Genomic DNA, 14639 nt, shown 5'->3' on the forward strand with positions numbered 1-14639 from the left:
AAAATCCCACAAACTGGATTTTCGGGAATGACTTACAGAAACATGTCATTTGTGGTTCTGTTGGTAAAGTTTGCTCGCTATGGTTCTGTAGCGGCTCTTCGTATACTAGGCTGGCTAGACAGACGTAGGTACATGTCATATGTACAAACCGAGGCGGCTAGGTACAGGTACGTACCTGACTTACTTTGTCAGCGTCTAAACGTTGTTGCTATTTCAAGGTCCCTTACCTAAGGTAGATTTTTTAGTAAAGATCCAAAGCACAGGAGCTTCTCGCCAACAGAACCCAAAACGGCGGCCAACCGGAGGATTTCAGACCCGCCACAAACGATTCGGTTTAGCGGATACTTTTTTAATCCAAAAGCTTCATCATTTGCGTGATTTCCATGATAAGCGCAGCAGTAGCGCTCGAGCGCTCTCATTTTTCATTCCTTGAACTGCACTGGCGCGACGGGTGCATTAGCTGGCAGGCGTTTGTCCCGTAGGCGCGCTGGCTGCCTCACAAGGACACGCGCTGCCACTTTTGGCTGACGGGACCTCATGATTGAGGCAGACATTTCGTTTGCATGAAAGGGGTACAAATTGTGTTCTCCGCTCGAGAGATGTCAATAAAATTTGCCACTATGCTGTCCAAGAACAGCTAATTTGGCGCTTTAACGTCGCTCTCGCTCCTTTTTTTCCTTTTTTTTCCTTTTTTTTTCCCTCTCTCTCTCTCTCTCTCTCTCTCTCTCCCTCTTTTCGTTTTTTCCCTCTCCTCTGCGAAAAATAAATGCGGGGCCCTGCGAGCCATGGGGAAGGCGGCTACACAGCACGTAAGAGTAGTAACAGCAAACCGGGACTGGGATCTGGAATGGGGTGGGCACACAATGAAAATAATCAGCCAGGGGCAAGGGGAGGGGGCGCACGCAGATGATTCGCCATAGGGAGAGTCCCCTTGCCGTGCGGGCCTAGTGATTGTCCATTCTATTTTTGGCAGCGACCAAACACGCCGTGACTGGAAGCGCCAGCCCCCGCCCAATGGGGCCAACCGAGGGTCCACCCGCTTGCTTGCCTTGCTTTGATGGTGCGCTGCTTCGATGCCGCCGCTGTTGCTCTTTTTTTGCACGCGAGTTTCTATGTACGTTGTACTGTACTGTATGTACATACCTGCCTCGTTGACGAAGGGACGAGAGACCGAGACCTTGCAACCTACCCCCCTGCAACCCGACTCGACTGCACTGTGATGCTGTTATAGCGACCTCCCGTCAATTGGTTGACAAGGGGGGGGCTTGCTTTCATTCGACATTCCCTCCCATTTCCCATCGTGCCCAAAGTCCCAGGTACCCTCCTTTCCCACACCATCCATCCTCCTCCAGACGAACACCCCAGTAACGAGCAAAAAGAGGGAAGGTGGCCCGCAATTCTAGCACCAAACTCCCCAGTCGCTGCGAAAGGAAGACGACGGGACCTGTTGCCTCGTTTTCCTTTTTCCCTCCAGCCCATCCATCCATCAACTGACTCCTTCCATACCCACACCACCCACCACGCACAGCCGGTCTTGTTTCTCTTATTCCCTCCTTCCCACTTTTTGTCTTTGAACCTGAACCTTTTACCATACACCGACCCTTTTTCTTATTCACAGACAAGAGCTGAGAGACAACACAAAAAGAGAGAGTCGAGAGATACGAGGAGTTGTTTGCGCTTTCTTGGGGGGCCGACGCTTATTTGGATTTCGCCTTTTTCTTCTCTTTGAACGTCCGTCTCGGTTTGCATTCTTTGATCAACACGCATAATGTGCTACTGACCTTTGAGCGCGCCTCCGACCCGCCGAGACTCGTTCCGTCTCAGCCCTCTTCCTTCCTCCTCTTACCTATTTTACACGACACTTTCGCACCGCGACAGTCTGCCTACTGTTTAATCACCGCCACAAACGACAATCCAAACGACAGCCCTAGGCGATCGCGCTTCTCTTCGTTCATTCTTTTCATTTCCTTTGCCGCCGCGCTGCGACAAGGAAAGCGGAATCGACATACTACGGAACCTTACTTTGGCGAGACACTGTCGATTTCCTAAGATCAGCTCGGCCTGGTCGATGCGAAAGGGTGGCCACAGGATCCAGCTGCGCTGTCCCTATCCGACGACCACCCATTTCTAAACTTTCACTCCATACTTGTTTTTTTTACCCCTACAACCGCTACTACAGAATATAATAACGACTTGCATCTCGCAAGTCGACACTCGACCAAGACGGAGGATCCTATACGGTTCGGCTCAACTCCGCGGAGGAGACCGGCACAGCCTTTGGCTGGAAAATTGTCTAGCAAGAGGAGGCGCTTGGAAACGGCTGAAGAAGAGCGGTGCGTCGCCAGATCGAATATGCCTTCTGCTGCATCTCGGCGATTGTATGAGGATCAAATACCTTCGTTTATGTCAGTTTTCGACCTCGACTCGGAACTCATGAGTGACCATAACACAATAACGGTTGTCGACGCCAAGATGATGGATATGGATGCTACACAGCCAAAGATCTCCAGTCAACAAAAGCAGCAACCATTACATCCAGCAGCTCTCCCTTCAGACCCACAACATAAACACCATGACAGCACCTCGACGCAAATGACCGAGTCCAGCGACTCATCTCCAACAACAACAGCTTCTTGCACCGACTCTTCATCATTGTCGGACCAGTCACCATCTTCATCCCCCGATTCACCTGTCAACTTAATACCTCTGTCTTCTTTCGCAGGGCCAACATTCGGTGGCCTCTCATCCATGGCTACCTTGAACGTTTCGGAGCCGACCACCCTGGTACGGCCCATGACATCGCCTGGGCCTAGGCGACCACGCAACATGAAGGGACTCTCGATACAACCTCCATTTGCCTCCAATTCACTGGCCTCTACACTTGCTTCTGAGCCATCCTCCCCGTCATTCATCAAGCCAACAATCCCTGCTATGAAGCGCAAGCCAAGCAACCTGAGCTTGAAGACCGGATCTCACGATCTCGTCAAGCCAACTCTGATGGAAATTCCAGCATCCCCAACTCTCGCAATGCCACCGATGCTCCAGAGGCGTGCCTTGAAGCACTCGACATCTTCGCCGCATATGCTCCAAGGACTGAAGTCGTCAACGTTTGGACCTGCAGGAGGCATGACCATCCCGACAGTACTGGAGCGAAACGAGTCTGGCCTCTCTGAATTTCTACGACCATCAAAGCCAAACTCGCCACCCGCGGGCGCTACTGAAGTTATCCCTGAGGAGGGATCCCCGATCAGGGCGCAGGTTGCGAACAGGGCAGCTTTCGACATCGAGCCCTTCCGTGAGATCGAAAACAACGAGGACCAGAAATCCCCCGGCTACCCAGAAGGACCAATCGCAATCTACGAGGATAATGTGTTTTTGTACTCGGAGCCCAACGCGGAGGAAGCATCCAGGTTCGACGTTGTCATTAATGTCGCCAGAGAGGTGCAGAACCCTTTTGAGGTAGCGGCGAGGAAAGCCAGGGAAAGCGAAAGGTCAAAAGACATGTCTCCGATCCCGGACACTGCCTGCAGCTTTGCCACCGCCTTCGAGTACTTCCCAGCTCAAGAAGACTCGGCAACACCTACTACACCAAAGGCTGCGGCCCATCCCTTGAAGGAGCCAGAGTACATCCACATGCTTTGGGATCACAACACCGACATCGCCCCTGATCTGATGGGACTTTGCGAGATAATTGACCGCAAGACCAAGGAAGGCAAGAAGGTCTTGATTCACTGTCAACAAGGCGCGAGCAGATCTGCCAGTTTGATCATTGCTTACGGCATGTACCAGAGACCAGAGCTCAACGTCAACGATGCTTACCACGCAGCCCAAGCCAGGAGTCGTTGGATCAGCCCGAACATGCGCCTCATGTACTGCTTGCAAGACTTCCAAAAGGAAAACGCCAAAAAGCGCCTTACTCCAGGTTCAGCGTTCAGGCCACGTACCGGAAAGAGCCCCACCAAGCACCGCGTGGCTCTTTCTGTCGATGCCATCGACTTGCCCGTTCAGAAGGAGCCCCTGACGGCACCGCTTCCTGGAGATGATGGTGCTACAGACAGTCCCGAACGAAGTCCTCTGAGGCCGCGTGGCAACTCGACTCCCAACTGCACCGACCCTGTTTCTGCAGGGCCCTCTTCCGCGCCGTCAAGCTTCTCGTGGTCGGAAAAGGAGGACGAGAAAGACCTTGGCAAATTCGGCCGCTTCAACGTGGAAGGCATCTTCAGGCCGGCTCAACCCGACTCGGGATTTGTTTCGTCGAGCTCTTTAGGTTCTTCGGCGATGCTGAGGCCCCCACCATCGCCCGGGTTCCCCAAGCCTCCCTTGTCGCCCGGGTTCGCACCCCCATCATTCTCGAAGCCGCCACCATCTCCAGGGTTTGCCCCCATGAACTTCTCAAGACCGCCACCATCCCCGGGCTTTGCTCCTCTAAGGTTGTCAAAGACGCCCCCACCAGCTCCTCTCGGTGGCCTGGCGCCCATTACTCTATCAAGGCCGCCACTCTCGCCCGGTTTCGCACCTCCAGCTTTCGGGAAGCCTCCACCATCTCCTGGTTTCGGAGCCCACCGTTTTGAGAAGAGGAACAACGGTGCGGGCTTTGGAGGATTCGGTGGGTTCGTCCCAATGCACCTGCCTGAAGAGCCGTCACCAGTCGAGGAGGAGCACCAGCAGGCATCCCCTGAGCGGCATGTTCCGATATTACCGGCGGCAACTTTTGAGGATGACGATGCGCTCATGTCACCGAGGGTGGAGACCATGACGAACAACCCGTTACATGACCCATTTGGGTCCGACTTCGCCGGCCTGCGCTTGGTGGAGCAACCGCCAACGCCAAACGACGGGTTATTTTCACCTCGAGCGACGGTGTTTCCCAGAGACCCGTTTCGTCCGTTCGCTCGTCCAACCCAGGTCGCAGATCCCCGGAGTCCCCCAACGAAGGGCGAAACGCCTATTGTGAGATCAATCGACGAGTTGATTTGAGCAGGTCCAGCCATGGACATTGCCGTGTATACACATGCACACTTGAGCCGAACCTAAGGGACTGCTCATGGGTCAACCGTTTGTTTACCTCAGAAATAAAAATATACTACTATCATCCGACCCACCCCAAGCTCCATCATGATTTTCTTTGTACGGGCACTCCAAGCTCTGTCTCATATGTCAGATATTTTCAATTCTTGAAACGCAGCACAGCGGACGGCGAAATGGTGGCAAGCACTGCGTAGCTTATTCTTTTTTTTCTATGTTTCTGATCTCAGGGCCTCCGATTTAGGCAGGGCTCGATCGCTATTCCTTTTGTTTTTGTTTTTTTTTCACATGGGGAAGAAAAATCTGGCTGACGCTTTCTCTCTATCGCAATGTATAATCTCTTGATTTCAGGGTTGGTGGGGAGGCTATTATTGTCCTAACGAAGCATCTCGGAGTTTTTGAACTCATTTGCATCATACATGGCGCTGCTGAGGTTGTTTAGGTGGCACACATGCCCTAGCCGCAGATGACATACGGTACATCCTTTGCTGCTTTGCAACAATTACAAAAAAAAAGAGACTTTCATATTAAGTCTTGCCAGGGTATTATTGACAAAGGTGTCAAGGAAGAGGAGGATGTTGATAGGGGGGAAGGAAGTATAATAGTTTCTAGGATAGGGTATGCTCAATAGGAAAACCAACTCCTAGGACATGACTGCAACAGACATGCAAAGTCTGCTACATATGGTGACACCAAGTTGTTTTGTTGAGGCGGCCGTGTCAAGCTCGAGTCGAACCAGACAATTGCCACCAAATGATTAATGATTGGCTAAGCAAAAAAAAAAAAAAAAAAAGACAGCATGGACCTTTTGTGCGAGCTGCATGTATCCTTCGGGAAGCGTTTTGAGTCGAAGCTCATTCCCTGGCAGGGCTGAGCATTTATGATTCATCGTAGTGGTGGTGGTGTGTGTATTATAAGGTCTTTGATTTTATTTTTGTTTGTAACATCAGCTGAAAGACGCGCGTGTGGTGGGCCACGAGGGGACCAAGCAGACCCTTTGCACATTTCACCGGACGGTTTACATACTACTAGAACCTAGCAATAGTAGGGAGCTCTTTTACTTCATGTTAGTTTTATCCTTTTTCTTTTCTTCATGTTTATCAAAACCATTGTACGATATAGTCATGAACACTTGGTAGGTATAAACATGATGTGTTGATATATTTTGTCTTTCTGGTATCATTTATTTCACACACGCCATCCCTGATTCACATCGCTGGTTCGCATTGACTTGGTTTTCCCAATCTCGATCTTTTGCCGTCGTAATTCAAAAAAACCCGGACTGAGAGAAAGTTCCGTTGGCATGCCGCCGACTGACTTGGCATAACCTTTTTTTTTCCCTTATGTGTTTCTTGTAACATTCGGTGAGTAATTCTAACATTTGTTTGTTTCCTTATCATCTGGTCTTTTTTTTTCTCTTCGGGGTGTGTCTTTTTTTATCTTTAGAGGGGTTGACGGGCCGAGGAGTGATGTATTGTCACGGGCTAATCTCATGTTTTCTTTATTTATTTATTTATTCCATTTGGTTTTATTTAGTTCTGTTGCGTCACCAAATGGAGGGGCGTGTATGTATACTCTCCTAGTGTTTTAGAGGGGGAAGAAGACACTGAAAAACAAAGGATACTACTGACTTGGGGGGGGGGGGGGGTGTGGGATTCGGGACGTCCCCATTAAGCAAAAGATTAAAAAAAAAAAAGGAAAAAAAAAGGACGGAACTTTCCATTCTCGCGACTCGGTGAGCTCGCTATTCATACACCACAGCTTACACCACAAGGGAGTTTATACGAAAGCACAACTCAGTCAACTCTACCATAAACGAACCATTTCTCAAAGTCAATCAATATAATATAAGTGGAGACCAAAAAGCATGTAAATAAAGCACCTTGAATCACTGTACATCACTGACAAGCTGAATCATTTGTTTGGAAGATCTCTATCTATTTTTGTGGAGAAAAACGAAGGGATTCAAACATCAAAACACTGTCCCAGGTTGGTATATGTACACGCCAAGAAAAAAATAGAAACAGCTCCTTTAAAGCTCCTTCTTCTCACCGCCACCGGCCTTCTTCTTGGCCGCCTCCTTGGCCATCTTCTCCTGCCTCGCAATGGCAGCCTCGACTCCAATGCCGCCAAACACCAGACCAACACCCAGCCACTGCATCTGGGTCAGGCGGTGGCCAAAGGCGATAACCGAGAGGATCATGGTGAACATCTTGCGTGTGACCGTGACCGTGACCAGGAGGACCGAGGAGAATGTCGCGAGCGTGTAGACTAGAGACGGGCGATTGCTCTGTTAGTTTTATGCCTCGTTCTTGCGACTGAACCAAGATGGCTGGAGAAAGAGAGATCCTTACAAATAAAGACCTGGCCAACGGCACCACACGCCGCAAAGCCAAGGACATCCCTCCAGACGGACGGGTAGCGGCGCATAAAAGCCAGGGCGCTCTGCAACTCTCCAGCGCCGCTGCCTGCGACGACGTCCATGCCCAGCCAGCTGCCCAGACCGGTCTGGACGAGATAGGGGCTGAGGAGGAGGTACAGGCCCGTGACGATAGTGCTCATCATGTTGTTTGCGCACATCATCTGCGGGCCCGTGTAGGGCCTAAAGGCGGTAAAGATGTAGTCCTGGGTCGAGTTGGTCAGGCCGTCAAAGAGCAGGTTGATGCTGAGCAGCAGCAAACCCCAGGATGTCTGGCCCGACGACGGCCTGCCCGCCGACTTCTTCTTGTTGGAGCCGCTGTGCAGCGTAAAGACGGCTACGCCGGCCGTGACGGCCGCGACGACCAGGTACTTGTACATGGGGTAGCGCTTGCGGAAGAGCGTGATGTGCAGGAACATGACGGGCAGTAGCTTGCAGCTCTTGGCGAGCAGGAAGGTGATGTAGTCGATGTGCGCCAGGCTCGCGTAGCCAAAGGGGCTGGCCAGCGCCGTCGTCAGCGCGACCAGGAGGAGAGGGCCAAGGATGGCCCGCGACGGGATGATGGGGGGAACGGGGCGGCCCCTAGGCGTGCTGGTAATTAGGTACACGAAGCCCGTCGCGGCGGCGAAGATGGACTGAATGGTGTTGAGGAACACGGGGAACTTGAACACCTCAGGCGGCGACCCGGGAGGCCCATAGTTTGTCGTCGTGAGCTTCTCCTGTAGGTAGGCCCAGGTAAGGCTTTGTTTGCATGTTTTTGTCAGTCGGGTCACAGTCAGGATGCCGCTGGCTGAGGAGCAGTAACAATTAGCAAACATACAAAGAGCCGTAGATACCCGCGACCGAGATCACTAGCTGCGTAAGACCGACATCCCTAGGCACAATTGGTGGCAGAGGTGCATCGGCTTTGGCCGGCAGCGCCGCATCCTCGGATTTCGGCGCCGCGAGATCATCGCCGCGTTGCGCGGGCCGGTCGGCTTTGCTGATATATTCTGAAGACGGCTCGCGCTGCACCGCCGTGCGTTTTGTACGAGCCATGGCTTCAGTTCTTTGTTGCGGGTTCAGACGATATTCCGATCCTCAAAGTGAATTGGCAGTAAACTAAGTAGGGAGCGGCGCGCTTTGCGACAAGGTTCGGCCCTGCCTGCCCAGGCCGAGAGCAACAGCAACAAAAGCAGAAAAAGTCCGAAAAGGGCAGATCAATTCAGTCCAGAAAAGACCTGTGATTCAATTGCCTCAAAACGAGAGTGAATATCCGTGGTATTGTAAAGCAAAGATGACCGGCGCATCGAAGACAGACGGCACAGTAATGTTATATTATGCATGTCCGGAATGGGCGAGTGACAGGCTGTCATCATCTTTTCCATCAAATCCCCGGTACCAAGGACCCTTAACCCCACTATACAAACATCTTATCACTTATCAAAGCGGGTCAATTTGATGGGTCCTAGCTGGCCTGGCCCACTCAAGCTGTATAAGGTGATCCACATTGCGAACAAGTACAGCGACGAGGTCTTGAGCCTTTCGAGCTGAAGATGCGCAGTATCAACGTATCCTACGTACACACTCACGACACAAGAATCATCTACTTTCGCCGTCTCTTCTGGAACCCTTTAAAAAATTCAGAGAGCTTGTTGGATTTCCTCGACTAGACTAATACTAGAGTCAAGTCTTCTCCCATTCTCGCCTACCGTTCGATTGTCCCAAGATTACGGTCGTTACAGGTACGAACCTCGGAATCACAAGCTCCCAGTGAGATGTGACGTGGCTTATGAAAGGGAAGAGGAAACTTGTGAAAGAATGATGTGCGTCGATTGGGATGGCAGGGTTTTGAAGAATGTGTTCGACCAAATAGAGTGGTGTTGCTTGGAACGGTCGGGTTTTCAAACGGTAATAGAGAGGCGAGATATAGAGGTGGTGGGGAGAGAAGTACTACAGAGTGAAATCATCGGGGGGAATGGGAATCCATGGTCATATTCCAGACAACAAAGACCAACGTCGACTTGCACGACCCACAAATTCGCCCATGCAAGATCCCAGGCCCTTCCGAAGTTCACTTGTGCCGCAAGAGCCGAGTTCAACGGTTTCTGGCCGGCTCCCGTTCTTGCGTCACTTGGCCTTGCCGGCATGGCTGCTTGTATTCGAGTGGGGTATTGACCATCTCTGATCGTAAAATCCAATATGTTCTGGACTCAGACAGGTGGTATTGTCCGGATTGTTGGGTTCGGGGATTGCAGTCGCCAGGGGTGAAGGGGGATGAAAGAGACAGCGAGCGTGTACTGTTAAGATCGCTGGTTTTGCAGTACCTACGCAGCTCAAGCGACTGCTGCAATACAGTTTCGCCTGATGAGTTGTGTATGTTTGAGTGTCGATTCGATGGAAAGGGATACTTTCTGTCAGGTTTTCGGAGGAGTACGATGCCACAAGCAGGATACTAAGACAGGATCGCAGTTGTTGGACTCGGACAGGACGAGGTAAGTGAGAGCTTTGTTGCAGAAGAGTGCATATGACAGGCCAATTGACAACCAAGGGTCCCCCACCGTTATCCTTCCGCAAGGTATAATACCAAAAGTATCCAGGGCATAGAATACCCCGCATGGCGGCCTGTCCAAATAACTGGTTGCTCCGTGGGAAACTGACACGGCAAGGCAACTGGCTGTCGATCCCCGGTCCCGGGGCAGGAGAAAGATGGCAGCAGTGTGGTGGTGTGCGTGTTGCTGCATTAATTTTGTTCGAGGCGTGTGAAAGTTGGGTGAGGAATAAAAGGTAAGTGAGAGGAAAATGAAAATACAAATCATCGCATCGTTTGAGTCGTTCCCGCCCGCCAAAGATTTGTTCAGCCTCGCGGCAAGTCAGGTCTGAATTCCTCAGTGAGGACAAGGATTATCGAGTCGAACTGAGTAAGGAAAATAAAATAAAAGAAAGAATTAAACAAAGAAAGGGTCCCCAATAAGTATAATATCGTGATATGGAGTCGATTTATGTCTCGACAGCGGTAAGCTCCTCAGCTTGGGTGGAAGTTGGGGTCCATTGATGGCGCGGTGTGATGAATCTACTCTGGCGACGTCATCTGACTCCGACGCATCTTTTCGGCCTCAAGATTCTCATATAGAAGAAAGAGGGCAGTCTCATTGGCCTTGGCGGAGCCCATGATGGTGAACATGCGCTCGCCCGTCTCATCGTGAGGAGCCTGGGTAGAGGGATTGACTTTGTTAGCAATCGATCTAGTTTGCAGTGGCCCGCAAGATTTGTCAGGGTAGGTTGGGCAGTACCTTGGCAATTGATATGCGAGCACCGGAAGTCTTGCGAATTTCGCTAATTTTACTACCCGCACGGCCAATAATGCAACCAACCATGTCTGCCGGGATGCTAATATTCTGCGTTTGAATTTCCTCGCCGTTCTCATCATGGGTTGGCGGGCCACGGTTTGCTGCGTCCGAATCCGAGCGTCGGTTGTAGGAACGACCGCCACCGTTGCTAAAGTCAGCGCCGTTGCCCGTTCGCGTGACCCTGGAAGAGCTGTAGTCGCCCCTGTTGGATGTGCCATAGCCCGCCCCACTGCTTCCCATTTGTGTTGCGCCCGCCGGCTGTGTGCGGACGACAGGGTTGTAGAGCACAGTGCCGGTGCCTCGCTGCCAGTCGTCAATGAGACACTTGCAGATCTCCCAGACTGCACGCTGAATACCCTCTGGTGTTCCCTGGACCTCCACGACGCGCTCCGTCGATTGGGGAAGCATTTCCTTCTGTGCGACCATGCGGACACCAGAGACATCCTGAATGTGCTTGATCTTGAGGCCTTGCCTACCGATGATGGTGCCCATCTGGTTGTGAGAAATGAGCAGCTTGATGGCTGTCGGCTGTGGTGTTAGTAGACCAGTTCATCATGCGCAAGCAGGCATTTGGTAACTTACGATGGGTTCCATTATTGGAGACGACACCTCCCATACCCATAGAAGGTGCGCCTTCCAAGAGGGCGCGAGCCACAACGGCATATGCCTTTGATATGCCCTCGCATCCACCTGTGATGGTCAAGACGCGATCATGCACGCCCTGGACGACCTTGCTGACGCCAGCCTTGACGCCCGTCTCATCACGGAGGTCGGCAACATTCTTTCCACCCTTGCCAATGATTACGCCTGCCTCCTTGGATGACACAATGGCCCTCACGGTGAGTTGGGCCTGAGCATACTCCTCATCTGTCTTGGGCGCGGGCTCTCCGTCCGGGCCAAGACGTGGCTCGTCGTCGTTGACCTTGAGTCCGTCGATGCCTTCAGCAAGCTCGTTGGTCATAGCTTCCGTTGCGACCATTATGCCTGTGCCTGGTAGTTGGAATCAGAGTCGTGATGGTGGAATGGAGATAGAAATCAAGTGCTGCGCAAGGCGCGAAATTTCGCCAGACAAGGAACAAGCCGACAAGGGTTGTTGCGCGCGTACACTGAGTGGCTGAACGCGACAAGGAATGGCGCAAGGGCTGAAGAGGCTTCAGCGCGGAAGAGCTGGAGCGTGCGTTAGCTAAGGGCAGACTTTTTATGACGTTGCCTTGCGCATGCCTGGAGCACAGTGTTTAACTGATTGTGTAGCGTTGCACCGAACAGTGATTGGAAATGACTATCAACGGTTCGTGTTTATTTTGGGCGGGGTTGGGGAAGCTAAGGAGATGTGCCCAACTTGATCAAACAAAGATTAGGGTGATATCAAGGAATGATGAGTAACTGATAGTGCGCATGCCAATGCAAACTGCAAACTGGAGAAGAGAAGTTCGGAACGAACCTTTTCACGACGGCAGGGGGGAAAATCGCAGGTAGAAGAAAAAAAAACTGGGAGGAGAAAAAACAATGGACTAGCCAATGTGAAGCTTGCGGGGCCAAGGATGCTTGCTTGCTGTTGGGTTGATTTGTGTTTGGTTACCTTTTGGGAGGAGCTTCAAAGGCGGGGGTGGAAATCTGGTGCCCGTGCTCTCACGCGGGCGGGGCTTCGTTCGGTTTTACGGCCGGGGAGGTCTGGTCCTGCGGCTGCGATAAAGCCTCCAACTAAACCTAGATAGACGACTTGAAAGGGCGGGACGAAGCGGTCGGAGGGCCACGATGCAAGTCGACTAGGATTCGCCGAGAATCTGCTTTGTTCTTGCGCCGAGGATAACTCGTCAGTTTCTGGTTGAAAAAAAAAGAAATCAAACATAAAAACGAAACAAAATAGAGTGATAAAACAAAAACAAAAATCTTTGTTGTTCTGGCCAACAGAGTAAAGGACCGTTGCTGTGGCCTACCAATGGAGCAATTGGATTGAAATATCGGTCGGGTCGGTCTGATGCAGCGCAAATCAGGGTAAAAAGATGAAGAGGAAATGCAATGGGTAGCACGTCGACCAAGAAACCGGATCTTTAGCGCTGTGACATTGATGAGAGAACAAGGTCCAGACTTGGTACGGAGAGGAATAGAGGTAGAAGTGAGAAGGGGGGCGTAGAGGAGGTGGGGAGTAGAGGAAGAAACAGACAACAATGCCGTGACTTTTTGAATTTTGGGGCGGCTGTAGAATCGAAAGATTGTAAAAGAAAGGGTTGAGAGCAGTGATGGGTGGCTTTTTGTGGTTGGGTTGACACAAGGTGGGAAAAGCGGGAGCGGATCAAAAGTGTTTAATCGATTGTATGTTAAGGCATGTATGTATTTGGACTGGACTGGCGCGCACATTGAGACGAAACCAAACGACTGACTGACTGACTGCTCCGCTTCACTGCTGCTACTGCTTGCTGCAGCGTTCGCATGCACGCGATCTACCAGACAAGGTAAGGTAGGAACAAACGTTGTAAAAGTCAAGTCCAGGCCGAGCCCCTCTGATCTCCACTGCAACGCAGTCAGTCCCTTCTTGACTGGAGGCGATTCATGTAGAGCCTAGATTTCCGACGGCAATTGCTTCCCAATCCATGATTTATACGCAATAATAGATAGATATTACGAGTATGTTGGTAACTTGGAAGGGTTCGGCCAATGTGCATGCCTGCCTGCCAGCCTGCCTTGTAGCTTACAGTAAGCCGCGGCAGGCAATTTGCAGACGGAATGCAGGGGTTTTATGGGAGACGACAAGCATCGTGACCTCATAACCACCTTATCTCAGGCAAGCTAGTTTAACTTGTATAAACTTTAATGAGCGAGTTTACTGCAAATGAAATGACCTATGCCGCCAGAAATCTGCTTTCTAGATGTCAACTTATGAGAGAAAATTCGAATACCACGGGCAGTGATTTTAATAGATGAAGAAGTTGCCTGGGAGGTATCTACCCGCAAGGTAACGTAGCTACCTGCTGGCAAGGCAGGGAGGGTACCTACACCACGGGAAGCTAGTCGCGACTTTCAATTGAGCTGGTTCAGCACCACCCACTCGAAGAAACAAGATGGGGAGCTATAGTGGATCCAGCGGTCCGTCCACGGGGGTCTACCGGGCCAACCACACATGCCGCGACCCGGCGGGGGCCGTTTTTTGAGAACACACTAATTAATTCCGCTGGTGTTCTTGGTTACTTTGAAGGTTCCAATTGTTCTTCGAATTTATTCTCCGATTACATACAAGAGCGCTCACCTGCAAGTTACCGAAATCCTACCTGGGAGGTAGGCAGTAAGCAGGTACCTATCTACCTATGTTTCTTTTTAACTACTCGCTCCTGGTATGCTTTTCTGCTTTATGACGCCAGGCTGTGCACTCTGATGTCATGAAAAAGAAATTCATTAATACCAAAAGCTTGCTGGAGAGACACCCAGAGAGTCTTGTCGCGTTTTTACCTCGAATCGCACTCCATCGCAATCAACCCAAAAAAAAAAAAAATAACCGGCTAGCTATCCACTTCGTGACGAGCCGTTTCTGCAAGTTGGTGGGCTTCCACGCATGAGCTTGGGTCTGCACGCATATTTGATTGACCTCGCTTCACGTGCAGCAGCCCCCAACTGGGCTTGTCGCGCAGGAAACAGACGGACACCTGCTTGAACCCGACCCTGACCCTCAGGCTTGGCTTGGCTTTCTTGGATCAATTGTGTTGCAGTATACGTATTTTGTGCAGAGCGACCGGGCTGTCGTTCCTCTACCCCGCGTTTATGCAAAACTTTGTATTTCCCCAAACCAAGGCGTCCCTTTTTGCTTGCCTACCTTGCATACCTTAGGGAGAGGATATTATGCAGTATTTTGTTTCGGTGCAACCACAAGGGAG

General features: G+C 51.2%; 3 protein-coding genes across 3 annotated transcripts; 1 reads left to right on the forward strand and 2 right to left on the reverse strand.

Annotated features, from left to right (window-relative positions):
• The first annotated feature begins 1335 nt into the window (after window positions 1-1335).
• On the forward strand, window positions 1336-5719 carry MGG_15140 (tyrosine-protein phosphatase pmp1). Its single transcript, XM_003712719.1, has one exon. It carries the CDS (start codon window positions 2353-2355, stop codon window positions 4975-4977), a length of 2625 nt encoding a protein of 874 aa, XP_003712767.1. The 5' UTR covers window positions 1336-2352; the 3' UTR covers window positions 4978-5719.
• Window positions 5720-6919: 1200 nt separating this feature from the next.
• Window positions 6920-8795, reverse strand: MGG_16886 (uncharacterized protein). The gene is made up of 3 exons (XM_003712720.1): window positions 8265-8795; window positions 7380-8185; window positions 6920-7296 (listed from the first exon to the last, which is right to left on the reverse strand). The coding sequence occupies exons 1-3, from the start codon at window positions 8480-8482 to the stop codon at window positions 7058-7060; spliced, it is 1263 nt and encodes a 420-aa protein (XP_003712768.1). The 5' UTR covers window positions 8483-8795; the 3' UTR covers window positions 6920-7057.
• MGG_16887 (uncharacterized protein) lies at window positions 8745-13354 on the reverse strand. The gene is made up of 4 exons (XM_003712721.1): window positions 12711-13354; window positions 11356-12567; window positions 10717-11294; window positions 8745-10634 (listed from the first exon to the last, which is right to left on the reverse strand). Exons 2-4 carry the CDS (start codon window positions 11750-11752, stop codon window positions 10497-10499), a joined length of 1113 nt encoding a protein of 370 aa, XP_003712769.1. The 5' UTR covers window positions 11753-12567; window positions 12711-13354; the 3' UTR covers window positions 8745-10496.
• Between the last annotated feature and the right edge of the window lie 1285 nt (window positions 13355-14639).

The sequence above is a fragment of the Pyricularia oryzae genome, chromosome 3, assembly GCF_000002495.2.
Source record: "Pyricularia oryzae 70-15 chromosome 3, whole genome shotgun sequence".
NCBI lineage: Eukaryota > Fungi > Ascomycota > Sordariomycetes > Magnaporthales > Pyriculariaceae > Pyricularia > Pyricularia oryzae.

Coding starts and splice junctions, on each gene's coding strand:
- MGG_15140 (XM_003712719.1), top strand. CDS start 2,353: ATGCCTTCTGCTGCATCTCGGCGATTGTATGAGGATCAAATACCTTCG.
- MGG_16886 (XM_003712720.1), bottom strand. CDS start 8,482: ATGGCTCGTACAAAACGCACGGCGGTGCAGCGCGAGCCGTCTTCAGAA. Junction 8,186..8,264: donor GCGGGTATCTACGGCTCTTT/GTATGTTTGCTA, acceptor ATGCAAACAAAG/CCTTACCTGGGCCTACCTAC. Junction 7,297..7,379: donor CGTTGGCCAGGTCTTTATTT/GTAAGGATCTCT, acceptor GCCCGTCTCTAG/TCTACACGCTCGCGACATTC.
- MGG_16887 (XM_003712721.1), bottom strand. CDS start 11,752: ATGGTCGCAACGGAAGCTATGACCAACGAGCTTGCTGAAGGCATCGAC. Junction 11,295..11,355: donor CTCCAATAATGGAACCCATC/GTAAGTTACCAA, acceptor CACAGCCGACAG/CCATCAAGCTGCTCATTTCT. Junction 10,635..10,716: donor CTCGCATATCAATTGCCAAG/GTACTGCCCAAC, acceptor CCCTCTACCCAG/GCTCCTCACGATGAGACGGG.